Source organism: Conger conger, chromosome 5 (assembly GCF_963514075.1).
Source record: "Conger conger chromosome 5, fConCon1.1, whole genome shotgun sequence".
Taxonomy (NCBI): domain Eukaryota; kingdom Metazoa; phylum Chordata; class Actinopteri; order Anguilliformes; family Congridae; genus Conger; species Conger conger.
In genome coordinates, this window is record NC_083764.1 from 16,552,087 (window position 1) to 16,577,995 (window position 25,909).

The window sequence follows — 25,909 nt, forward strand, 5'->3', positions numbered from 1 at the left end:
ACACCATGTTTATGTGGCAAAGAAGCATGTTGCTATGGTCTTGATCAATTTAAACAGATTCAAAAAATGTGCCTTGAATAAAAGTGACGACTCGTCATTTACTGTAATCGGAAATTCTTAGTCCAATCCAAATTTTTTGCACCGCTTCTTTTGCAAGGGAAAAAAAATCAATATTTGCTGGACATTGAAGGCAATACCAAATCAAGCAAGTAAACATAAACTGTTGACTGAAGTCAAAATGCAGGGCTGGTGTCACACTGCATCCTGGAAGGGATCCAATGAACTTGTGAAGTCAGTCAAGAAAGCTCACCTCTGTCTCACTTCTGTCTTATTTCTGTCTTGTGTGGAACAGATGGCTTTCGAGTCCCTGTCAGTCATTGTCAACGCTCTCACTCTTCTGGAGGTGGGACAGGTGTCCGTGTGCAGGTGAGTGTCAGAGAACCAGCATCTCAGGGTGTCACGGAAATGCAGGTAACAAGTCAGAGAACAAGCTGATGATAGGATGGGGTTTCTTCCCACCAGCTTTGGAGAGACCGTGCAGCTGCTGCATCCCTTCCATCAGCAGTTCAATGACCAATCAGGAGCCAGAATACTGAGGCTGTGTCAGTTCCAGCAGAAGAAAACCAGAATAGCCCAGGTATTGTTTTAGTTTTTTTTCATGACCTGTTTGGTTTTTCATGTTTTTTTGTGTGTGATTGCAGTAGTTACACAACTCCCATATTCCATTATAAAATTTTTCAAGTGGCAAGCAAGATACATTTACTTTGCTTTATTCACTTGGAATTATATTATAATTATTCAATGGAGCCTATCTTGCATACCTACACAACTTAAATTTGAATATTTTCAATAAATATAGATAGATCCATGCTCAAGAAGTAGACAACAGGAAGATAACTTTGTTCAAGGGTACAACAGCAGTGCTGTAATTGCTGTTCTAGCTTCTTGAATCCCCCCTCTTCAAAACCATCCTAAATGGCACAAAAACCTGTAATATTCAAGCCTTCCACCCAACTCTCTTGTGTTCACTTCTTTTGCAGTTCTTGGAGAGCTCAGCCAACATGTTTGTAGCAGCTCGACATCAGTCCTATGGCTCTAGCAGTACAGGTAAGATGTGGGAAGGGAGAGGTGGTCTATGTCTTACTAAACTCTTACAATAAACAGCCTCTTGGCTCTGAATCGCTCTACAGTGAAGCAGCTTGGCAGAACTGTACACAAACTGTATTGTGTTATATGGTGTTTACTCTTGGGATCTGTGCCCTCCTTGTAACAGCGATGCCCAACATACAAGCCTTTTGGAGTTTTTGTGAGATGTTAGGGAGTCTATCAAGGGAGGGGAACAGTGCCCCTATTCAAAGGTATTTGTGGTGGGGTTCATGAATGGGGCAAAAGAAAAACAGCTCTACACTGTACAGCTCTACAGCAGGAACCATAGAGTTCAGCGAGTATCGGGTCTCAGCCTCAGCTTGTCCGGCCTCTCCCTGCAGCTGCCACCCGACACACGGGCTGGGGAAGTTGTTGTCGGACTTCTGTGAAACCCAACGCCTCCCTTTCTCCCGTCTGCAGAAACCGCACAGCTCCTGCTCGTCGTGTCCGATGGGAGGGGGCTGTTCTTGGAGGGGAAGGAGCGGGTCACGGCCGCTGTGCAGGCAGCCCGGCGCTCCAATGTCTTCGTCATCTTTGTGGTGCTCGACAACCCCAATTCACGGGTGAGAACACACAGGAAATCGGCATTGTTGCGCATTGTAGTTCCTAAACTTAAAACAGTGTGGCTCTTTCCCATTGTGGGTTCATCGTGATTGTCCACTGCAGTTTGCTACACAAATAACTATTCCGTTGATATGTCTCATATTATATTTTGCTGCAGGACTCCATTTTGGACATCAAAGTGCCCATCTTCAAAGGGCCAGGAGAGATGCCGGAGATTCGCTCCTACATGGAGGAGTTTCCTTTCCCCTTCTACATCATCCTGCGGGATGTCAACACGCTTCCTGAGACCCTGAGCGACGCCCTGAGGCAGTGGTTTGAGCTGGTCACGGCGACAGACCAGTAGAACCGCGCAGGACCGCACAGAACCGCACAAACATCACTCTGCTGCTAGCTAGCCCTCCGGACACGGAGGCTCCTGGACAGACCGGCCGCTCACTGTACATGTGCCTTTTTCTTTCTAGCGTTTTATTAATCATCGCAATTTGATAGCAACTTCTTACGTCCTCCTAGTCTTTAAGAAGACGCGTTTCATGTTCGGTGTTTAGAAAAAGAAAGGAAGGAATGAAGAAGGAAAGAAGTAAAACAGATGCTGAAACTTGCATGTCTGATGTCTGCACAGAGTGAAAAATGTGATCCGTTAAATGTGATGTCATCTCAGGGCTGGAACGCAGCCCTGTGAGATGGGAACTGTTTGAATACCTCCTCCCCCGCAGTATTTCCTACATATTAGCAATCTTTTTAAAATGAAAGTAGCTGTCATGTTACATATACATCCCATCTAAAGTGAATGGAGACTACCTGCCAATAGTAGGATTAGCTGTTGTCATTCATTTCAATTTATTTGCACAACTATTTGCTGATATGACCCACACCATGTTTATGTGGCAAAGAAGCATGTTGCTATGGTCTTGATCAATTTAAACAGATTCAAAAAATGTGCCTTGAATAAAAGTGACGACTCGTCATTTATTGTAATCGGAAATTCTTAGTCCGATCCAAATTTTTTGCACCGCTTCTTTTGCAAGGGAAAGAAAATCAATATTTGCTGGACATTGAAGGCAATACCAAATCAAGCGAGTAAACGGCTCCCTTTTGGAAGTCACACATGTATGATTTTCAGTGTTATTGACGATTACTTTTAGAAAGCTTTGTTTGCCGGAAAGTTTGTATTGTGAATACATTAATGGCTGTAACCTGCATTGGATAGCTAAGCATGGTAATTTGTCCCATACACCTTCATGAACTATACCCTTGAATCCTGATGAAATGTAGATACATGTTAAGAATAAATTCATTTTTTGAATAGTGTTCCCAGAGTTGTGTCTGAATTGTTCCAAATGGCATCATAGCACCTGGTAAAATAGTTTAATTGCTTACCTGTGAAGTGTAACTTCCCCGAAAATCGAAGACGATATTTGTCCGCTTTTCCACTCCACTCCACAAGACGGCGATGTAACACTTGTTACCCAATTTACAAGAATGCGTGGTGTTCACGCAAAGCTTACGTGAAGAAGTACGGGACTTGTCAATGGCCTCCTCAAGGATACCCCCTGTAACATTAAGTCTCAAACAGGTAATTAAACGTTGTATTATTAATTTTGTCAGCGTCTTCACTTGCTAGGTACTGTAGACGAGGAGTCGGTGTGGAAGTCAATACAGCTAACTTTAGCTTACGATAGACAAAAGCTGGCTAAATCGAAGGCAGGGATGTTGATTTATTTAACCATCAGGGGTTATAAGTAAATTCACTATTTGGTTAGCTAGCTCGTTGTAATGTGCATTTTACGGCTAACGCCAGTAAGTTAATATCATTTCAAAAATGATTTCAGTTTCTGCAGCGACAGAAAGTACTGGGTCTGTACAGAAGCATGCTAAGGACCATACGACAAGTGCCAAACGAGCAAGACCGCAAATACCTGAGGGACTGGGCGAGAGAGGAGTTCAAGAGAAATAAAGGAGCCACAGAACAGGTATCCTTAGATTAAGTACCTATGCTTTATAGAATAGCTGATTTTATCGAAACAAAACACACCCTCGATATTGATGATAACGGTAACGTTAATTCGTGGAATTTATTGCCAGGTTCAGTAAAGTTACGTTATCTAACGTGTACGTAAGATCTTTGAATTTCCTCATCGGGTTGGGTAGCTAGCAACCTGCACAATAAGTTAACTGAAGTAGGGAATAGAGGCTATCAGCTAAAGTCATTAGCTATTGCTAATTGTGCTGCGCTGGTTTTCCGTGCAATTTAATGATGTGCGTTTTCTCCTAATGTCTGCAGGATGCCATTCGTATGATGGTCACACAGGCGAACATGCATCTTCAGGATCTACAGAAATCTCTAGCGCTGGCCAGAAGCTAGCAACACTACAGAGGGACATTGCATCATCATCATCACTTCTTACCGTGTTGCATGGGACTGTGATCTCAAAACTGACGTTTTGGGATTTTTTTCTCACCCAGCATCCTCGAAAGACTTTACGCAACCTGTACGTCAACGTGTATGCTTACCTCATTTCACTTTAATTTACAAGCCTTTCGTTTTGCCTGTTGCTGATGGCAGCTAGTTTAGTTGGACAGGGTGCTGTTTCTTCAAATATTTTAGAAGAACGTGTAAATAAAATGTGTATTAACACGGGATATTCTGGGGTGCTGGGGCCCACAATTCCTTGCGGCACACCTGGGCCGTGTGAAGTGTACAGAAACCTACTGTACGCAGGATGTGAGAAACAAGATTGCAGTACGTGGTTGTTTCAAAATGCATTTTATTAAGACATCCCGAGGTTATCTATTTGTGGTTTAACACAATAAATTATACTTAATTTACAACCATGACCTGTTGTTTTCATACACAATACGTAGAACATTTTGGGGAGCTCAAAATCCTTTTGACACAATGCAAAGGTGAATTTTGTAATGAAAGCAGATTCTTTAAGGTGGCATTATTTTGCCAGCAGATGCTTTATTGGCATACCTATGTATTTGTATTTTAGTCTCACTCGTATTGGTCAAATATGTATAGAATGTATAGAATACACAAACTCGCTCAGAATGTGGACCACATACAGAATGCACATACATTATGAATAACAGGTTTGTGCTAAGTGAGCTATAATTGACAATATGACCACTAATTTTGCAACTGAAGTGACAGCTTCACTAATATTTTCCATTAAACTAATATTTGTGTGGTTAAAACATGGTGATGACCAAATAGGTACTGCCATTGTTTGAGATTTTGTGTGGTTAAAGTATATGAACTGACAGCCGGCAGAAACACTACATGGTGATTCAACAATATAAATCCATACAGATATTTTTCCAGTCATCGTTCATGAGGATTTGTATCATAACCATGGCTGAATTGTATTTGTTACTATACACTGATGCTACACATTTTCTAAAATTTCACCAAAATGACAATCTTGACACATAGCCAAACATAAGCCTTTAAATATTCTAAAAACTCTAGCAACGTTGTCTTCTCACAAGTCCTTGGAGTCTCAAAGTTTCAAAAGGATACAACAATGTGGTAATTACTTCAGGAAAAAGGCAGTGCATAGCTGTGAACATTAAGTAACATCAAGTAAACCGGAAGTGTATAAATGTTTTGTAAAAGTAATTGAACAAGGTAGAAAAATATAAAATGAGGATGGATTTGGGCATTAAGTGGCTGCTACAGTCCCGTTCCTTTGAGAGTAACTGCACGAGAATGGATTGTGATGGTCTTTTTTGCTTACAGTATATGAATTTATGTTGTAATGCTCTGTTGCATATGTTTTACTGATTGTATTCGAACATGTTCTGTAAACAGCTGCCCATTTGACCTCACATAACATATTTACACATATGTACACAGTCTGTACAAGCTTAAAAACTGTTAGAGCATAAATTGTCTTGACAAGTAGACCACAATTACTTAGTTCACTGGATAACTGCACTAAGTAAAACATCACATTACAGTTAATGAAGCAGGGGTCAATCCCCCTGGAGCAATGTGAGGTTAAGGGCCTTGCTCAAAGGCCTACAGCTGCATGGGTCTTAGTTTTAGTTTTACACTCAGTTTTGAACTACCAACCTATAAAACCTAGTCAAGCAACTTAGCCACTAGCTAATAGGCTGCCCCAAACAGCTCCCTTTCTGGGTTTTACTCAGTGCAGTTATCCAGCGAACACTGATCCTCCTTCAAGATACAGTCCCCAGTGTGGTAGCACTGTCTGTGTTAGCTCTCCTCTTGCACGCCAGTCCTGAGCAGGCTCAGCTCGGCCTCCAGGAAGCTGATCCGCTCCAGCAGGTCCACCCGGTCCTGCTGGGCTTTCTGGTCTGCCTGCCAGCGGGCCTCCTGGATCTTCCTTTCGTACCAGCGCTCCATCTGCGTGGAGACGGCCTCGAAGAAGTACTGTGTCACCTCTACCGCATGCATGGCGTTCCTCTCCTGGGTGAAGGAGGGCTCCGTCGGCCTGTCTGCGAAAACCTCCAGAGTGTGAGTGCCGCTTCCCTGCTGCCTGTCCCGTTTGCCCTTAGTCCTGCCCTGGGAGTGTTTTTTGTGGTGCCTGGCCCTGTCCCGACCGCGCTCCCGGTCTCTGTCCCGGTCGCGGTCACGGTCTAGCCTGCCTCCGCAGCGCCTCTCTATGGCGGGGGACAGGCTGCTGGCCCTGCTGGCTCTGCTCGATCGACCCTGGCCCTGCTCCTGCCCTGGGTCCAACAGGGACATCCCCTGCAGTTCCTGGTCCAGCCTCCGGAGGTCAGCGACGGCCTGCGCGCGTTCTTTGGGACGCACCACCATAGGAGATGATGGCAGGGACTTGGGAGGAGGGGTGGAGTGTTCTGGCACATTCTGTCTGTCGTCTACGGGGAGTAAATGCAACAAACAAATGTAAGACATTCTAATACAATATACACTCAGTGACCACTTTATTAGGTAGGCCTGTGCACCATCTTGTTAATGCTTATTAGCCAATCATGTGGCAGCAACTCAATGCATAAAAACATGCAGACATGGTAAAGAGGTTCAGTTGTTGTTCAGACCAAACATTAGAATGGTGAATAAATGTCAGCTAAGTGACTTTGACCATGGAATAATTGTTAGTGCCAGACAGCGTGGTTTGAGTATCTCAGAAACTGCTGCTCTCCTGGAATTTTCATGCACATCAGTCTCTAGAGTTTACAGAGAATGATGAGAAAAATAAAAAACATCCATGAAGCGACAGTTCTGTGGGTGAAAATGCCTTGTTAATGGGAAAAGGTGAGAATGGCCAGACTGGTTCAAGCTGACAGGTGGTATGCAGAAGAGCTTCTCTGAAGACCAAATATTTTCAGTTGTTGGGCTACAACAGCAGAAGACCAATAAGTCTAAATAATAAGTCTAATAAACACATACTAAAGTGGTCACTGAGTGCAGGTAAAATAAAGTTTGAAATGAAGGTTAAAGTGTCACCTTTAAATTGACTTAGGAGACTTTGTATAAAAAGGCATATAATTCCTAGTTTCCTACATGGATTGCCCAGTATGGATGTAAATAGCCTCAAATTAAAGGTGCCAGTCTGCACTTTAACCTCATATTCATTGTTTAATTTCAAGTCCAATATACTGGAGAACAGAGCCAAAAGAACAGAAATTGTAGCACAGTCCATATACTTACGGACTACACACTGTGCATAATACATTGCATGTAATTAACTTGTCACACATAATACATGAAGTTATCACAAGGAGTGATCCAAGGGGCATGTGGCACGGCAGAATGCCATGAGAAAGGTGGAAAATTGCCCTGATTATGTCCTGTTTTAATCATAACCCCAACAGTGCCTAAGAGTGGATATGATCTCAGAATGACCTTGTTTGTGTGATGACGTAATCACTGACGTTACATAACGGCGCTTTGCGTGTGAAGTGGTGCAGAAGAGTGGTCGCGCAGCAGGCGTGTTGTACCTGGAGAGCTGTCCACCTGGACCACAAAGTAATGGTGGCCTGAAGCCTCTGCGCTGGACCCCTCCAAAGCAGGGGCCCCATTGGCCGGGCTCGGGGGGGGCAAAGGGGAGGTGCTCTCTGCAAAGAGCCCCCCGTCTGGGGCCGCCTCATTCGCATGCGGGGCCTGGCGCTGCCGGGAGTTCCGGCCGTCCCCGGTGAAGCGCACCTCGATGTTCTGGATCTTGGACAAGCACCAGTTTTTCAGGTCGTTTACCACTGAGGCCTGCTTGAAGGACAAAGCAAGAGGGGAAGAGGGTTTAGCACCTCACAGAAGTGCAGAATAGCTTCGCATTTGAAGAATCGCGAACATGAACTGAACATGACAAAAAAAATTCAGCAGTGAAAACTTATACTTGGTTTTATGTATGCTACTTTGAATACCAATATAGTGAGCACAATATATAATCTCGAGAGTATTCCTGTTGCCATACTTTCTATCATATTAGAAATGATCATTTTAAACCTAGTGTATTGACGCATCAGTGACTGTAATGCAGGGCTGCGGTCCAGTAGATTGTCACTTCCTTCCTAAAAAAGCACACCTCTTTCAACAGCTTGTGACAACTTAGTTCAATCAGGTGTGTCGAATTATGGTTGAAATGAAGAGAAAACCTAAAGGAAGGTCGATCTCCAGGAAGAGGGGCGATGCTGAACCGGAGTGCTGTGCATTACCTGTCTTCTTTCTCCCTCCAGTCGCTCCAGCATGGCCCTCTGGTCGATTCGATGGAGGCACTCAGACCGCTCCGCCGACACCCTCTCCACCGTGATTTTATCCAGTGCTTTGATCTGCTCAAAGCAGAACAGTGTTAATAGATTCAGAGCTCATTGGAACAGCCCGTTTTAAAACACTTCTTTATTTAATACAATAGCCATTGCAAAATTGTAACCAAACTGTTCCGTAATCGTGGTCTACTCGCCATTACCATTTATGCTCTAACAGATTATGTGTAAATACATTATATGTAAGCTCAAATGGGCAGCTGTTTACAGAACTGTAGAATACGATCAGGAGTAATATCCTTGGTTTGCCAGCCGTTTCCTTTTTAGTTTACACAATCAGGTATTTTCAAATTCAATCTGTTAAATTTACATTTGCAATGACATGCTTATAACAGGGAGCATATGTTCCTCACCTACCCCAAGTTGAAGCACCACTACTATTGTATAAGATGGCTGCTTGAGGTAGCACTGTATTTCTGGCAGTAACCAATGAAAGGAGACGGTGGGTTTATTGACCGTACCTGATGCTTGCTCTTGCGGTCTAGCTCCCCCAGTTTGCTATTCATCCTCTCCTGGACGGTATGAATCTCCGACCGCATCTCCTCCTTGGTGGCCTCCAGCTGGTTTTCCAGCTTGGAGATGAGCGGTTGACAGCGGCAGCCATTTATGGGAGCCTGTGACGGGCGAGCATTCGTGTGAGAGGCGACCCAAAGATGCCCACAGCGCACAGTCATAGCCAGCAACCATGGTCTGTGCTCACCTGCATGATCTTGCCGTTTTTCCCCCGGTAGAGTGTGTACAGCTGATAGGCCTTGTAGCAGTGGGGAGGTTGGGACGTGGGAGCTGGAATGGTGGAAGCGTGCTGCTTGTTCTTCCTGGGAGCAGCTTCACTGTGCTTGTTATCCCTCTGGCTGAGGGGTTCTGAGAGCGAGGGCTGCAATGACATCAAAATGTTCACATGACATCACTCTGCCACAGCTGGTCAGTTGCACTTAAATGCAGTCTATTCAGGCACTGAAGTGAAATTCAATGAATGAGATGAAAGACTCCTATACTGTACTAATGATGAACTGAATTTAAATTCTGACAGAATGGAAATGGAATTTACTGCAATCAATCCAACATCAGCTGTGAAATGACAGCTCCTTCAGCTATCAAACAAAATCAATGACTTAGTGACTTGTGCTCAACAGCAGAGCACCTCGTCAGATGTGACCTGCTGAAAAAAACTGTTTATGGTTTTGAAGCTACCAGCACTAGCTGGTTAACCAGTTCATACCGAGCTAGACCAGCTCAATTTTCCAGCTGGTCAAGCTGGCATAGCTGGATTATACAGCAGGGTGTTGTACCTTCTCCTTGTGTTTCTTCTTGTTCTTCTTGGCGGGGCTCTTTCCCTTGTTCTCTGTGGGCTCTCTCGGGCGTTCGCCCTGTCTGCGGCCCACATAGTCACTGCTGTGGGTTTCATCGGCCGCAGAAACGCTCTCCTGTTGGAGACGCCCGAGGAAAATTCAGTCGCACCAATCAACTTTATCGAACATCCTATTGCAGATATGCTTCAGAGCATCACATTTAAAAAATCAAATAAATAATAATGTATTACAGCTTATCAGAAATAAGTTAAATTATTTATTAATTTGCCTACATATGGTAAAGTGTTGTAATATCTTGACTATGTGTTTTATTTAAATATTCCGCAGTAAGTCTGGGGTCAGAGTGAGGTTATTTCTGGTTGGGTCAGGGGACACTGGAGGCTGCTGCCTCACCTTGCTGGGCAGCACCTCGTCCCGGGGGACAGACTGCGCTCGACCCTCTGCCTTCCACTTATCCCTTCGCTCTCTCACACTCCTGCCCCGGGTGAAGCTCTGAACCTGGGTAACGGAGGAAGAGGCAGAAATGTGTAACACACGCCATGAAACATGGCCACAGTTTCCTGGGGCTGAGATATTTCCTGCTTAAAGATTAGCTTGATCAAAAATTCCTGACTGGCAGCCCCTTGGGATACAGCCCCTAGCATACAGAGCTCTGGTGAGAGACTAATATTGACCCAGCACAAATTCACTGAGTAGCGAATGTCTGTCTGGCCACACAGACACAGCCGGACATGATGAAATGGCAATAAAAACGCAGTTGACAGGTGTGGCTGTGTACTGACCTGAGGGGCTTTAGCTAAGAGCAGAGCCACTTCAGGATTGTTGTGTTCTCTAGCCTGGTCCAGTGCAGTCTGACCAGCCTGTAAATACACACACACACACACACACACAGTCATACTGTATCAGCAAGACAAGCCAGCATCTGATGTGAAATAACACACAAACTCAAACACTACAAGCAGAATCTTCACAAGAAACACACTAGGCAGCCAGCACATGTACCTCAATTTACACACATAGACATGTACATTGCTAGATTCACAAAATCCTTTTCATCACATCATTGAATAACTTTCAATATTAACATTCTGCCAAGACATATAACTTTGTGGAAGGTCTGTTCCACTCCGAGAGCGAAGGAATTTGACACATTGTATATAAATGAGAAAGAGAAATATGAGTACTGCCAACAGCCTTGATAAGCTGACTGTCTGTTTGTATTCTTAAGACTAAGGTCTGTTTGTATTCCTGTCAATAATTAATCTCAGAAGAGGAGAATAAAGGCTGTTGCCGGCCTTGCATGGTTTTAAATCAGGACTGATTAGCATTTGATTTAACTCTCATGACTTGAGACATGTCAGCTCCACGGCAGACATGGGAAAGAACCATACTGGGCAGAAGGCCAACGCCGCAGTTGTACTTCTAAATGTCAGCAGTACCACTCCTCATAACAAAGTGAAATAAAGCACTCAAATGTAGGATACTGGCCAAGCCAAACGGCCAGGGGCACACACGCTCCATCAGAGCATGACTCTCGCTGAACGTTAAACTTTAAAGATCACCCCACCGGCACTCACATTGTTCTTGATGGTGCTGTCAGTGCCAGCCTCCAGGAGGAGTCTGACTGTTTTCTTGTGGTTCAGGGAAGCAGCGATATGGAGGGGAGTGTCGCCGGCCTATTCAAAACAACGAAAACGTCCAGCGCTCAATTGCATTTATCACTCTCTGCGCTATCATCTGCAGTTACATAATGTTAGTTTGTATAAACTTCAAAGGGACAAGTTTAACCTGATAATGGGACTATTCAAGATGTAAGTGATAATCAGTGTTAGCTAATAGACTGTTATAACAGGACTGACGACAACCTTATCATAGAAATATTTGTTTGTTTCACCTGCTCTGTGCTGTGAAAAATCATTCAAATGATTTCAAGCATATTTAGAATATTATTTCTGCTCCTAATCATTTCCAGCACATATAGACAATACATTTTTCTACAAATAGCATATAAAGTCATATAGTCCAAGGCTAGGAATCATAATTCAGCAAAATATAAATAAATAACACAGTGAAACTGCCAGTCTGGAATATACACTTCTAAATATGTATTTGCACTGTATTTATTTAGATTAAATATTTACGTACAGTACGTACATCAGCCAGTCGTATATAGGCCTGGACACCATAAAAGGGCAGAGTAAATGACACCCTAATTACCATGACAAGTGGACACCATGTGGCAGCCGGACGCACTGACCTGATTCTTCTCGTTGACGGAGCAGAAGGCGCCCAGGAGGATCCGGATCATAGCCACATGATTGTAGCGGGAGGCTACATGCAGGCAGGTATCACCTACCTAAAACAAACAAGTTGCTATCACTGCTCAAATCAGCATCAGTGGCCATCAGTCTATCACGCTATGCCGGAAGCAGACAAAACACAACCACCCAGGCCTGATTCCTTCTGGAGTTTTCCCCTAATATTGTCAATCTGAACAACAGGGAACCTTACACTATTGAGGTGCACTGGACCAAGGAGTATAATTAGACGCTTAATACACGATCCTAATCCTAATTGCCATTTACCACCTGGTGCTTCTAACAGGAAAGGAAAAGTCTTCAACTGGGAGTTTAAACACCTGACTTTGTCTGGGAACTGTGATAATTCACTTTGCATGCTGGGTTAGTGGCAGATTAATGTCAACGGTATCCATCCTCAGAGTGAATATTTCAGGCTGTGTCACAGATTTGTCAAAGGATTCCATGGGTTTACATATGTTTATAGGAAAATTCACAAATGGAAACGCTGTACATTACACTTACAAATCGTAGTGAATTGTAATAATTGTGAACAAACACCAACGTAATGTCAACATATAACATCAATTACAGTATATTTGAGATATCCAGAAAAATGAACACTTGATAAAATGGATTGAGCGGAATCTCACATTATTCTTGCTGTCTGGCCTGGATCCCCCAAGTAGGAGCAGCCGTGAGCTTTGAGCATGCCCGTTCTGGCAGGCCAGGTGGAGGGCGGTGTTACCTGCCTGATAGAGGGAGAAAATGGCAGTTGTGATGCTTCAAGAGTCACATATTACCAGCTAACTCAACATATCAGCCCCACACACATACAACATATCAGCTCCTTCTGCTCCTGAGGCCTTTATGGTTCCAGGGCTCATTCTTGATGTGTAAGGAAATACACAGAAAATGTACCGAGAAGAGTAACAAGAGTAATTCTTATGTCCAAAGTCTTAAATGGAATCAGATTAACAAAATTAGTTGCTGTGTTCAGGATCTGTCAACAGGTGCACAGGTGGCTATTAGAAGTCCATTTCACTCTGACACCAGAAACACACACACACTAAAAATTATGTGACTAGATATTGCAGCATGAGGAGGAGCCCCGTGGTTAATGGCTGCCATGTGCCAAGGGTGCGGCTGAAGCCTTGGCAGGCACGCCTCCCCTCTCACACACCTGTAGCCAATGAACCCTCTTTAGGGGTAAGATAAAAGGCCCATCTGAAAGGTAAAAGGTACAGGATCTGAGTGAAAATGGCCTGTGTTAACTGCCCGAAGGGAAAGTATGAGAATGATCTTGGAAGGTCTGAAAACCTGTCCTGTGTGAAGGCTTTTATTTTGAAACTGACTGCGAGTAAGCCTACTGTATTATGTTCTTGTTAATTTCAGTTGCTAAGTCTCCTTTCGTGGCCTCTGGTATGTAGAGGGATCATCTTTAAAGTTAAAGACAGCCTCCAAAACGTAGGTAGGCTTTCCTTTGTTTGGGTGTTTTGAGTTTGAGCTTTTCATTTGTTGTGTCTCTCTTTTATGAGATATCAAGTAATTTCACTGGCTGAAACTGTACCGGTATACTTATCCCCTATGTTACTGCTCAGTGTTATGTGTGTCAGGCTGACAACTAATCCTGCTCTTACAATATGTTTTGTAAAGGGCACTATTGTTTTCTCCAAACTCTTGGAATAGTCAAGAGATTCTGCAATATTTATAGCATTGCTCATAACATGTGATATCAATATACAGTACGTGTGTTCAGGATTTATTTTAGTTTAGTTTTAGGATGATCTCACCTTGTTTTTTGCATGGACGTTGGCTCCTGCCTTGACCAGCAGTTTGACTGACTGACTGAATCCATGCCAAGAGACCTCGTGCAGAGCAGTGTTGCCATCCTACAAAAACAGTGAACTACGTCATTGCCCCACGTCCAGTGATCGGAAACAGTTTTCATAAAGAGGAATACATATTAGAGGGATTAGTCCTCCCACAACTTCCAACCCACTAACCAACATGTGTCAGAAAGCAAGCTTTTTCTGGCTTACTGCCATACAATCCTGAGGACACCTGATTTTAATGAGGTATTGGAGATGTGGTACAGTAGCTGGTATTTGCATGGAAGCCTATATCAATATTAATTTTAGGCAAATATTTTTTGACCCCACTGTACCAGGCCAAAGGTATTTTTTCAGCAAGGCTTTTGTAAAAGTGGTGTCGCTGTGATAATGGTTTACATGGCTGTCTCTCTGTTTGGCCGGTAGGTTTCATGTTTGTCTTGTCGTCTGTCCGCTACACTCCATCACGCCCGTTGGGTTTAAAAATTCCCCTTGTATGATCCAGCTGGGGTCCAATCTAACCTGACTGAAGCCGTCTGTTTCTGACCCTGTATTTACAGCATGTTATGCAAAAGCTGACCGTGTCCTGTTTGGTGCGTTATCAGTGTTTACCTTGTCCTGACGGTCCTGAGCACACCCTTCCTGGATAAGAGCAGAAATTACATCACTGTTTCCCACTACAGCCGCACGGTGAAGGGCCGTCTGGTCACCCTGGTAAAACAACCACACAATGGCACATTCCATCATTCCCTCTTTTTAATATGCTGAGGTGGCGTTTATATATATATATATATATATATATATATATATATATATATATATATATATATAGTGTTTATAGCATAGGATGCTTGTCTAAATGTTTATAATTATCTATGCTCAGTTAAAGTATTTGAGAAACTGCAATACACAATAACTGCAATACACATGCCTAATCTATGCAGTGCCATACACTGTCAGAAATAAAGTGATTTTTCCAAAATGCTCTCTGGGTACAAAAGCGGTACTATATTGTTATATATATATCTATCTATATTGTTGGCTAGGGGTACAATTTTATGTAGTACTGTTCCAGCAACAAGCATTTGTACCTTTTTAGGCACTTTTCATACCCTTATTTCTGAGAGTGTATAATGTTGCATTAATATCACCCTGATATACTACTAAATTAGTTTTATGCCATAACTACAGAACAGAAAAGTGCATTCATTATGAAAATGAGAGCACAATTAGCCAAGCAACAACTTTCACCGTTTCTACCGAATGACAACACACACAACAAAAATATTATACAATTTCTCCATCATGACAATCTACTACGACACAGACAGGGCTGCAATGAACAAGACCACAACGTGTTTGTCACCGGCAAATGGCGGCTAAAACAAAAAGCTGCAGTGAGAGTCGACTGTCCCTCAGGTCTCAGAACAGCCTTCATTTATGCGAAACCATAAATGATAATTCTGCCGACAGACAAAATGATTTCCTGAGAAGGACACGGAGACTCCAGAGGGCCGGGTTAATGTAGGTATGGCAGAAGAATGGCACTTGCCAATTTCCCAGCAGAGCTTTGGCCATTCAAAGCGAAGGCGTGACAGTGCCGAGGACCAGAAACCATGCAGCGACTGAGGGAGGGAGGGAGGAGAGGAAGGAGGGAGGGAGAGAAGGACGGAGAGAAACGGTGTACAGTAGGAGTGATTTCCACCCGGTCTGGGTACGCTCTCTGACCTCCTTCAATCTCTCTGATCTTCTAGGCTCCTTCCTAGCCTTTCTCCAATGCAGTTCCCCACCTCTCTCTTCCCCATTAAAGTTCAGGGGCGCGGTAGGAGCCGATTCGGGGCTCAGTGACCAGTCAGAGAAAATATTGGAGAGGCGGAGGGTTTGGGCGGCTGCTGTCGGAAGGGGTAACGTGAACCCGGCGGGGCTGGGCAGGGGAGAGCTGGCTCCGTGGAGCAGGCAGTCAAAATAATCCCACTCCAGGCCACTGGAGGTCATGACTCTACTAGCAAACCTTTCTTTAAGAAATGAAAGGGCGTCTGCAGGAAAACCACACTGCGGTTACACAACGCACCAGCAAATCGGATTGTGTTCATGCAAATCTGTTTTGTTTCCTAAGCAGTTCTTGCACATTAAAAAGAAAAAGGAAGGATACCATTCAATAGCCTCCACATTTCATTTTGGCATTCCCGCTAGCTATACTGTCAATATATATATGCATATTTCTGTCACCAAAGCAGTATTTAAATTTTTCACAAAGCACAGGAAATGCTGAGGAAAACAGAACAATGGTCCATATGAGTTTTCTAACTGGACTGTTAGTGAGAAACAAAAGCTTGAGCGAAGAATAATCCCAAAAGAGAAAGACTCTCTGTCCGCCACTTACATCGTCCTGAATGTCCAGGTCGCAGCCGGCTTTCAGGAGAATGCGCACAACCTCGATGTGACCCTTGTACGAGGCCAAGTGCAGGGGAGTCCGGCCGTACTGTGGACACAGAACACACGCACACGATTGGCAGGCTGTCACAATCGTCTGCACCTGCTAGCTAGCGGAGCCGTCGAGTCACAAGGCAATGAGGTTAGGTATCATATGAGCGAGGTCAGCATGACAGGGCAGCCTGGCACAAGCTGTCATCCCGCAAAATCCATTTGCATTATGAGTTAGAAGTAAACAAACACGTTTAATCCAGCGTTTGCAAAAAGGACAGGGAACCTTTGTAGCCCAGTGACACATCTGACCCAGAGAGAGATTGGCCATTGGGTAATCTCCAGATGGTAGAATTCTTATGTTTAGAGCAGTCCATTGCCACTCAGAAAAACCCTCAGGATAAAGTATTAAGAAGTAGGAACTGTGTAATAATTACACATTATACACCCATATGTAACCCCAGATAAATAATGTGTTACACAGCATTTAGAAAACTGGATAATGTTTTTACTGAAAATTAAACTTTCACTTATTTTAAAGTTTTAAAAAATGTCACTCTCAGACTACAAGCATACACTACAGGCACATTTTAATAACAATCAGGCAATACACGCTGTGTTCTAATACAAAAGGCACAATCTAAATAAGCTGAAGCCAATCACAACAGCCAAGTATAATTACCGATGAATTCAGTCCACACATATCTTGGCAGCTTTCCTGAATAAATCTTTTAATGCCCCCGCTGGCATGATTATTAATGACATTCAAAGAACTTTGCTTCCTACATACATAATGAAACCCAATGTCTGTACTGAGAGCTAGCCCCGCCGTCAACCTGTTTCCCGAAACACTGCTGCCAGTCATATTTAATCACTGTTTGCTTTGATTACTGCTGTCTAATTAGGGACTTGCTGTTGATCAAGGGGAGGGAGCACCGTGCTAAGACCTATTGTCACACTCCATGTACAGTGTAAGCTTCCCTCTTCAGGTCCCAAACCTGGACCAGAGACTGATGCCGTTAGTGGGTGCAGCCCTGAATGGCGAGAGTCGTGTTTCATTTGGCCTCGCTTGGAAAAGTGCCACAGACCCGTTTCAGGTGAACCCATTCAGGATGGCAGACTGCTGTTTCCCAGCAACCGCAGACGGCCGGGCTTTCGGGACAGGAGGGCCATGTCAGGCTGAGGCCTGTATTTTTGGGTGACCTCCATCAACTCAGCCTCTGACACCCCCCAAAATCTTCCTGACATGGCAGTTGCCAGGTTCAAGCCCAAATGCACCCCTTGTGTTCCCAGACTAACTATTTATCAGGGATTTTGGCCAAAACCAACACATGAAATATGACTGCGTTTCCTGACTGGATGCAGATGGGCATGAAACATCTAAGCTTGAAATAGCAGGAGAGCTGGCTGCTTCTTAAAGATTTTGACGTATTTAACAATATTTAACATAATGGCTGGACAAACATGGCACTTACGCTCTGTGCACACATTAAACTGTTAATAGTTTAGACTAAAGCCTTTCCGGTTAATACTTTCATTTTGCCGTGCATTAGTTCAGTCAAAAGAAGCAGAGCATCTTTGAGCCGCGGCGGTAGGCCTATGTTTAGCCGTGTTTTGTGTAGGAGCGTGCTGAGGGAGTGTGTTTATGTGGCTCGGATAAGACCTCCGTCTGTGCTTTCAGTGTCACGTTTCAGTGCACAAGGACAAGGCCTGTAACTCTGCGAAAGAATGCAAAGATCCGAGTCAGATACCGAGGTCTGTGTGGATGCCTGTAGTTTATCTTCATTAAAAGCTGTTCCTTTTCACACCTGTAGACAGCAGACTGGGGCAACAGGAGACCTGCTTCCTATAGTGTATGCAGGGTCAAGTAAAACAAACAGCAGGCTCATTTTTCAAAAACCTAAAAGTACCCTATGGGTGACACCTGAGTATCAAATTCCAGCACCACATAAATATTGCCTACTCCTGACTCAAGCGAAAAGCATATCCAAAAAAATTAATCTCAAAAGTATCAGCACCATATAAATGGCATGGCGCATTCCTGTTTTTAGTATCCAGTGTCATTTAATGGCTATAAAGCAGTTCATCCTTCTAAATGAAGTAGTTTCTGCTGGTTTATACTTGTTCTCAATGTTCCTGAATGGTTTCTTTTCATTTTATCTCTCTTTGTGTCAGACCGTACTTGTGGCAACAATAAAAGAAAACCAAGGCTATACAAAGACTGTGTAATGTTAGAAGAAGAAATATAGTATTATAATCTAAATTCTGCCATTGGGGTATTAACATTCTTAACATGTCATAATATGGTTAATATATGAATAAAAATAGATCAGCACTTGCCATCACATGCATTGATTTAAAGCATATTTATTTTGGGTGCACAATATTAAATTCAGGGGCTGTTATCAGTAAGCCACATTTAACTGGCCAAACAAACTGCAATCAAGTTTCCACATTCATGGAAGATGCAGATGAGTTCAGATGTCAACTTACGAAGGAAAAGTGTAGCAATTTATATTTGTACAAGATTAAACTTGTACATATTTTATTATTAAGCAGATAGCAGCATAGGTCTAGAGTACTACTGAGCCAAACTTTGCTTGTGAGCTTGGCCAGTAAAATAAATGACATTATTTATTGAACTCAAGATCCTGCAATCCGCTGAAACAGAGCTGTTTTATATGGGACTGTTCAGTATCAGCGAATCAACAGTGGGCTTTTAACCTTATGCCTGGCCTGTTGGATAATTATGTAATGACAACACAAATGCAGAAGTCACGCATGTCTGCTCATGCTCACTGCCCTCGTTATCGAAAACATTCTTGTTTCCATCGCTCAGGTGGAGTGAGCCATAGGCAGTCATGCACTATCCATCTAGTGCAGCACATAATCACAGACGTTACGCAAGTTAGTGAAGACATACAGTACATTTTTACTGTTTTCCTGTTTCTTTGGTTTGACATCCATCATCATTTTTGTGTTTCGGAACATTTACTGTAACACCAAATGATAAGGCTGGTTTGTTTCTTTTTCTACAAACCAGCCTTACCCACTGCACACCTTTTCCTCTCAGTATGTACAGGTTTTTGTTTTTAAGTTCTTCCCCTTACCTTGGTGACGGCTACTTTGGCGCCCTTGTTGATGAGCTGCACCACATTGTCGGCGTGTCCTTTGAGCGCCGCTACGAGGAGCCGTTCGGAGAGCGCGAGCACCGCAGTGGCATCCTGCTGGCTCATGAATCAGGGCAGGCGAGGGGGGACGTCTCCCAGATGTGCCACGCCGGGGAGGGGAAGGGGGGTTCCCGCTGAGACGGGCTACCTCATGTCCGTCTGAGATGGAGTTTTCGGCTGGCTACAGCTCCAGAGCTCCCCGCTCCATACCGTCCTCCGTATCAGACCTGGAACGGAGCGGGAAACGTGTGCCCGTGAGCACTGCCCGAACAGGAAACAGCAGCCGGAGGGGAAACAAACCGATGTGTCGTATCGCATCATCAATGCCCAGAGGATTCCCTGGATCGGGTCGATACTGGCAGGGCAGTGTACGAAAAGAGCCTGGGGCATGGGAACTTGACCTTATGAAGAAAATGCCACATTCTGGCTTAAAGGGAGGTTAAGGATGCTCTTTGAAAATGTACTAGCTGGTTAATTTATCAGTTATTACACATGCATATCTAAGTGGAGCCTGAAGCGCATTACTAATTCTGCCAGAGATTTAAAAATTAATCCCTGGAAAAAGGTTCAGCCACACAAACCAAGAACACAGCAATTCAAAAGCATTACAAGCTTGAGTTTCAAATAATTGGTTCATCCGACAACACTCTTGGCCTAGTTTAACTTTCCCATATTACACATTTCCACTAAACAATCAAAGTCACTGCAAATAAATGGCTAAATACTTCTTCATATGGATTAAAGACATATCACATAGGAATAATACTAACATGCCAACAGAACATGCATGTGCCATAGCTAACTGTACTTGCACTGCATATTAATGTAGACCTTATATCATTTGCACTGAGGGCATCCAAAAGCACTTGCACCCAGCACACCAAATCCAATCCTCTCACAGTTTCCCTAACATTCCTAAGAACCTAATGCTCCAAGAGTTGAACGTGAACTACGTGAGCTGTATTTCGCACTGATTGGCTGCCGTTCTTCGAAGAGACCCCGAGGCAATGTTCTGTTGCAACCTCCTGATGCATATTCCTAGCAATGAACAATAGCCATTGCTTCATTTGAATTACTCTCAAATGGCCAGCGGGTACATTATTTAAACTTCAGAGTACACAGCCTGCACCAATCATGCTAAAACCTATGTTAAGTCTATAACACTTTAACTTTTTCAAATTGCATAAAGAACATAGATTAAAATAAACAGAAATGTTTCTGACACTCTTACTAAGCCTGTGTGCAATATTGGTGCATACAAATTATTTGTTTCAATTGGCAAATTAGTGAAGGAAATACCTTCACAGGCTTGATTGTGAGCACAATTCCAGCCACACGCAGGAAAGCCCCACTGCTAAGCAGGCAGCTGTGGTTTCGTGGCTTTTGTGGTCTAACCGCAGGCACGGTGACTCATAGGAAGAGGTCGGCTTTATGGGATACTCTTACCCAAACCTTCACCTCCATTACCGCTTGTCACATTTGTCAACCTGACATCTTCCCGCTCACAGACATACTTCCTTTTCCTGCGCCCTGCCATCGCTTCTTTCTAATCCTCTCGCTGAATAATGCACTGTTCTCAATCAATCAAAGCACAATGGGATTTTGCCTTTCAATTAAAGAGATGTTATCAGTCACAAGGTTCAAATATTGTAAATATTATTTCAGTTTCACTGAATGTTTTTAATTGCACATAAACACTGTCTGGGTCAGTGAAGAGTATTTTGGCTACTGCCATCAGTTTCTGGTGAATGACCAGCTTTACAATGTCTGGTATAGGGGGCATTTAAGGGTTTGTGATCCAAAACAAGTAAACAGGCTAAAAGTAACTCTTAAGCAGCTTCTAGAGGCTGTACATAAACAGATTCTTTTTAGAGAGTTAATTTACAAGTTGACACTGCACTTTCACTATGTCTTGTAACCTTGTTTCTGTCTCGTGCACAACCTTGATGTGCTTACTTACTCTGGTGGTGCCAAAAAGGAGATACGAACACACTGAATTTTTAAATAACCCTGAATGGTCACTTTCCCAGACGGACAAGTGGCTGGGTAGTTATACTTGTCTGACATCTGGTTTTACTTGCCCTGGGCGAGGAGGGCAAGCATTGCTGTTTAACCCTGAATAATAGCTTGTCACTGTCAGTTACTTGAAACTGAAAAAAACCAGAGCACGTAATGAAGCTAGACTCCTAAGTAAACTCAGAATAAAGGCTAACCATAATACCAAAACCATTCATGACAAGTTGCACTCAGGGAGTGTGCAATTTTTCAGTAGCTATCCAGAGACAAGCTGCCATAAATGACTTATGGTGCTGTATCTCCCAAAATAGAGTAACTAATGGAAATGACATAGAGAGAGGGCTGCTACATTCCATAAAGCTTCCAACATTCTGAACTGCAGCATTAGACAGAAACACACCAGATCAGATCTCAGAATGTGAGGGGTTTGCCATAACTACAGTACATTGCTGAAATACCACACACTGCAGTTTAGTTTATGCCACTACCCAGCACCATCACTAGTGAGGTGAAAGGTGGTGACAATTAAATTCGGGCCCACAGCTAGTGGGGGGCCCCCACAACCAGATATGGCCCACATGTTGTATTAAAAAAGGGGGGCACGGAGTAATATTCTTTCAGGTGGCTGGTGTAAGATGGCCTGGCCATTTCTCTCCCAATCTGGAATTGTCAATTGTGCCTCTTAAGTCACTACTGGTCAATTGACTGCCCACAGTCAAGCAGCTTAAGTTGTCAGAAATAAAATGACAGTAGAGGTAAAAAATTTTCCTTCAAGGATTTTCCCAAATGTACCCTGAAAGTACAGTAATGTTCTGGTTGGGTACAAATGAGAAGGTTTTTGCAGGCTAGGGGCGCAATTTTAACTCTAGGGTAGCATTTGTACATTTTCAACTAACTAAATTTGTACCCTTATTACTGACTGTGTATTTACTTCCTAAAACTCATGTCTCTACAAGGTCAACTTTCGGACTGCTGTGTAAAAGGAAGCAGCAGTTTGACAAAACACATTTTAGAAGAGACCACTAGCTAGGTGGCAACAATGAGTGCGACTGATGGGTAGGTCACATTTACTGTGTCAGTGCCAGGGCACTAAGAAAGTTTAACAAATGAATTGAATCAAACTGTTTTCTTCTGGCATTGGGAACACTGACAGGAAGACTGCCCGTGTCACCAGACGGTCGGACGTTGGAATGCTGGCCAGTATCACAGGGTTACTGACCTAAGTCTGAAATGCGCCTTTGATTGCCATTAACAATATGTTTACAGTACCTCTGCTTAAAATATTGGCAGTTATGTTTATATAATGTCCGATGAATCATGCACCCTGGAGTGCTGTAAAGCTGACACTGGATGGGTGATCAGAGGCCAGACATATTATAATGATCCTTTGAATAGAAACAGCATTTCGCTTCTGCGGAATAGAGGTCAAGACAAAAATATTACACTGCGTTGCATATATATGTTGTGCTAGGGTGAGCACAAGGGTGTTGAGGAAGAACCGCAGGGTTGAAATGTAAATTTTAGAAGAAGCAACCTGAAACCACATAGATATAACTTATAGAAAACTATAAAGGTATACTTGAAATATAAACAGAATGCCTATTCTGATTTTTGTTCTGCTTTCTGGAAAATGGACACATTTTAATGCAGTGCTTCTCAAACTTGCTCCTACAAACCACAATATGCAATTCCAGAATTTTAACGAGCTGATCATTTTCCTTAAATGCTTTCAATTTTTAAGCCACACTAAGTCAGAAATGGCAATGCTGGCATTGTATCATGATTCACATTGTGCTATATTGCAGACTTAAATGTTTAACTGGTCACATTAAAGTCTGAGCTAAACAATGGGCTCCTAATTTGTGAAATTATGGGCACTAAAAGTAATAATTTGGTAGATGATAACGTTAATGATAATGATGCTTCCTTAAGCATCACTTAAGGAAAAAGAAATTTCACAAACCTTAGCTGAGCAAGGGATTAGCTGTAAGAAAAACCAGCATACACAGAGGTCCCCAGCTCTGAGTTTGTGAGCCGCTGTTTTAAAGGGAAATACCTGTTGTACAGTTGTTAAAAACACTTTTGCCTTCAGATACTGTATGTTCTCACAAGTCAGCACTTGTTCATAGTTAGTGCATTTCATGCCATTCTTCAAAGGGAGGGTAATATTCTGTTCAGTTATTTTGTGCTGCAAATGTAATCCATGGAATCCTGTCAGCTAATGACAAATCAACCAAGAGGAGGACAAATCTCTCTTTGACGGATGTCCATATATGACGGAAGGGGAATTTCACACACTCACTCAGAGGAATGAAATCTCACATCGACATGAAATCTGTCTGTCAAAGATGGTCCACAACACAGCATGCAAACTGAGTTAGTACAGTTCCCAGACGATGTCACTTGTTTAAATTCCCAGTTAAGGACTTTCGGTCGTCTCCTGTGGCAGGGGCGCCAGGATGGCATGTGGCAATTATGATTGTTATGAGCTATCTAATTATACTCTATGGTCGAATGCACATCAATAGCACATGGTTTCCTTGGTTTATTTCAAAAGGGTCTAATCCCAGAGAACAAACAGTACAGAAAATGGATGTCCCCTAATATGAAGGCAGACTGTATCACTTGTTCAGGATGGGTGCATGCACCTGGGCTCTATCAAAGCTGTAGCACTTTAGAAGTAGTTTTTTGACACAGCACTATTCAAAGCAAATTACTCTGATAAGCATGCAGTACCATATTGACGGGTTCTATATTCATAGATAACATTTCAGAAGCTCTGTCTGAACACGAAACCCTCAAAAATACCATCCACGCGCCCTGAGCTCTCAGGAGAATTAGAACACAGAGTACAACTGGATTTGTGACGGGATTTTATCTCAAGGGGATTAAATTGCTTGCGTATTTAAAGCAAAACAACTGCCAGGATAAAAATGTGGCCAAGACACGACAGGATGAGTGCAGGTCATATAGTCCTGTCTCTACTATACGGGTGTGAAGGAACACGCTAGCGTTGGGCTTCCTTCCCTCTCTCCAGCCAGCCTCCTTACAATGCATGTGCAGCTCCAATTAATGGGATTAAAGAGGGAGATTGCAAGTGCATAAATCAGCGCACAGATTAAACCGTGGATCCCGGAACGGAGTCTTTAATCCTGATCCCATCTGATCGACGGAGGGCCAAAGGACAGCAAGGTTCTACACGACCGACCCCACCCCAAATTATTTCTTCAATATTTCTGGTCTATCAAAAAACGACTTGCGTTCAGAACTGTTGCCTAATCGTGACAGGCAGCATCAAGGTATTGCAGTGTTGTAGTACAGTCCATGCACCTGAAATACTTTGGAACCTCAACAATAAAAACAATTGTGATCTGCATTGCTGGAAATTTCACACTTTGTTCGCAGTTTTGTATGTTCTTTGGCTAGTCTTCTCTATTGCCATCTACGGCTCATTTGTGAAGAAGGAAACAGGACACAGAAGACTGATCTTTACCTCTGACCCCAACAGATACTACAGCCACCCTGTTTTCAGAGGAAATGAGCAAAATACTGAAAACAGGGCTTCCTGCAGACCCTCATTGTTCAGATTGGAGATGGAAAGGAAGGATCATGTCCAATCAGGTCTCTGGAGTCTAATCAAAAACTACTGAACACACTCCTCATTTCTCCCTTTCACATTCACACAGCAGAGTAGCCATATACTATCTATCCCATATCCTGTCAATATACAGAGAAGGATATGCAAGGATTCATATGGTGAAATAAACAGAATAATCAAATATAAAATATACCAATGCTCTGCTGTGACACACCACTTCACTCCCGACAAAAGATAGAAGTCACAGCCTTGACTCTTTTGAAATCATGTATTTTACATTTGAGATGAATTCATTGTTCCATTGAATGCAACAATTTTGCATTAACCATCAAATACATTTCTGGACTTTAAAATACTCCATCCATAAATAGCACAGTATACTATTATTTGGTCATCTGGCATCTGAGTTGCAGTTTGGTTATTAGGATGAATGACTGTTAATGCTTTGTTAATTCCATGTTATATTAAAACAAAACACTGGCAGGAGTGGATTAAGACAGCAGCCATTCTGTCGCAGTTGGATAAAGACTTATTGAGGTTTATATAGGTTTATATTCTGAAATCCATTACTTTCCGCCAGAAGTCAATCCCTCAAGTTAAAACACAAGAAGACACTAATAATAAAAATCTTCTTCAAAATGGAGTCATAATCTGCATGGTGCCATCTCCTGTAACCAGATGGAGGAATTTCAACACACACACACACACGTGCACACACACACACACGCACAAGCAGGCATGCAAACACACATGCATACATGTTCACACACACAGTCACGCTTGCACACACACGTAGCACGCG

General features: G+C 43.1%; 3 protein-coding genes across 7 annotated transcripts in view; 2 read left to right on the forward strand and 1 right to left on the reverse strand.

Moving 5' to 3' along the window:
* mdn1 (midasin AAA ATPase 1) overlaps window positions 1–3,018 on the forward strand; it is a 49,406-nt gene extending 46,388 nt beyond the window's left edge. For all 4 annotated transcript variants that reach the window (XM_061241380.1, XM_061241381.1, XM_061241382.1 and 1 more), the window contains exons 97-101: window positions 353–426; window positions 523–637; window positions 1,041–1,107; window positions 1,567–1,709; window positions 1,868–3,018. In XM_061241380.1, the coding sequence (XP_061097364.1) occupies window positions 353–426; window positions 523–637; window positions 1,041–1,107; window positions 1,567–1,709; window positions 1,868–2,053 (585 nt within the window). In that variant the 3' untranslated portion in view covers window positions 2,054–3,018. The remainder of the gene's footprint in view (window positions 1–352; window positions 427–522; window positions 638–1,040; window positions 1,108–1,566; window positions 1,710–1,867) is intronic.
* Window positions 3,019–3,148: 130 nt separating this feature from the next.
* On the forward strand, window positions 3,149–4,539 carry lyrm2 (LYR motif containing 2). Its single transcript, XM_061242189.1, has 3 exons — window positions 3,149–3,283; window positions 3,540–3,680; window positions 3,992–4,539. The coding sequence occupies exons 1-3, from the start codon at window positions 3,239–3,241 to the stop codon at window positions 4,070–4,072; spliced, it is 267 nt and encodes an 88-aa protein (XP_061098173.1). The 5' UTR covers window positions 3,149–3,238; the 3' UTR covers window positions 4,073–4,539.
* Window positions 4,459–25,909, reverse strand: part of ankrd6b (ankyrin repeat domain 6b) — a 31,161-nt gene continuing 9,710 nt past the window's right edge. Inside the window, exons 2-16 of one of the 2 annotated variants that reach the window (XM_061242187.1) lie at window positions 19,434–19,720; window positions 16,283–16,381; window positions 14,512–14,610; window positions 13,861–13,959; window positions 12,721–12,819; window positions 12,028–12,126; window positions 11,348–11,446; window positions 10,553–10,630; window positions 10,164–10,268; window positions 9,750–9,884; window positions 9,161–9,334; window positions 8,922–9,074; window positions 8,353–8,466; window positions 7,642–7,903; window positions 4,459–6,558 (exon numbers count right to left, since the gene is read on the reverse strand). In XM_061242187.1, the coding sequence (XP_061098171.1) occupies window positions 5,933–6,558; window positions 7,642–7,903; window positions 8,353–8,466; window positions 8,922–9,074; window positions 9,161–9,334; window positions 9,750–9,884; window positions 10,164–10,268; window positions 10,553–10,630; window positions 11,348–11,446; window positions 12,028–12,126; window positions 12,721–12,819; window positions 13,861–13,959; window positions 14,512–14,610; window positions 16,283–16,381; window positions 19,434–19,559 (2,367 nt within the window). In that variant the 5' untranslated portion in view covers window positions 19,560–19,720 and the 3' untranslated portion in view covers window positions 4,459–5,932. Of the gene's footprint in view, window positions 6,559–7,641; window positions 7,907–8,352; window positions 8,467–8,921; window positions 9,075–9,160; window positions 9,335–9,749; window positions 9,885–10,163; window positions 10,269–10,552; window positions 10,631–11,347; window positions 11,447–12,027; window positions 12,127–12,720; window positions 12,820–13,860; window positions 13,960–14,511; window positions 14,611–16,282; window positions 16,382–19,433; window positions 19,721–25,909 lie in introns of both variants that reach the window. The other variant, XM_061242186.1, reaches the window with a different exon arrangement.

What these genes read in the sequence shown, in the direction of transcription:
- lyrm2 (XM_061242189.1), top strand. Translation starts at nt 3,239, where the DNA reads ATGGCCTCCTCAAGGATACCCCCTGTAACATTAAGTCTCAAACAG. An exon ending in TAACATTAAGTCTCAAACAG is followed by an intron (nt 3,284 to 3,539) that starts GTAATTAAACGT and finishes AAATGATTTCAG; the next exon opens with TTTCTGCAGCGACAGAAAGT. An exon ending in ATAAAGGAGCCACAGAACAG is followed by an intron (nt 3,681 to 3,991) that starts GTATCCTTAGAT and finishes TAATGTCTGCAG; the next exon opens with GATGCCATTCGTATGATGGT.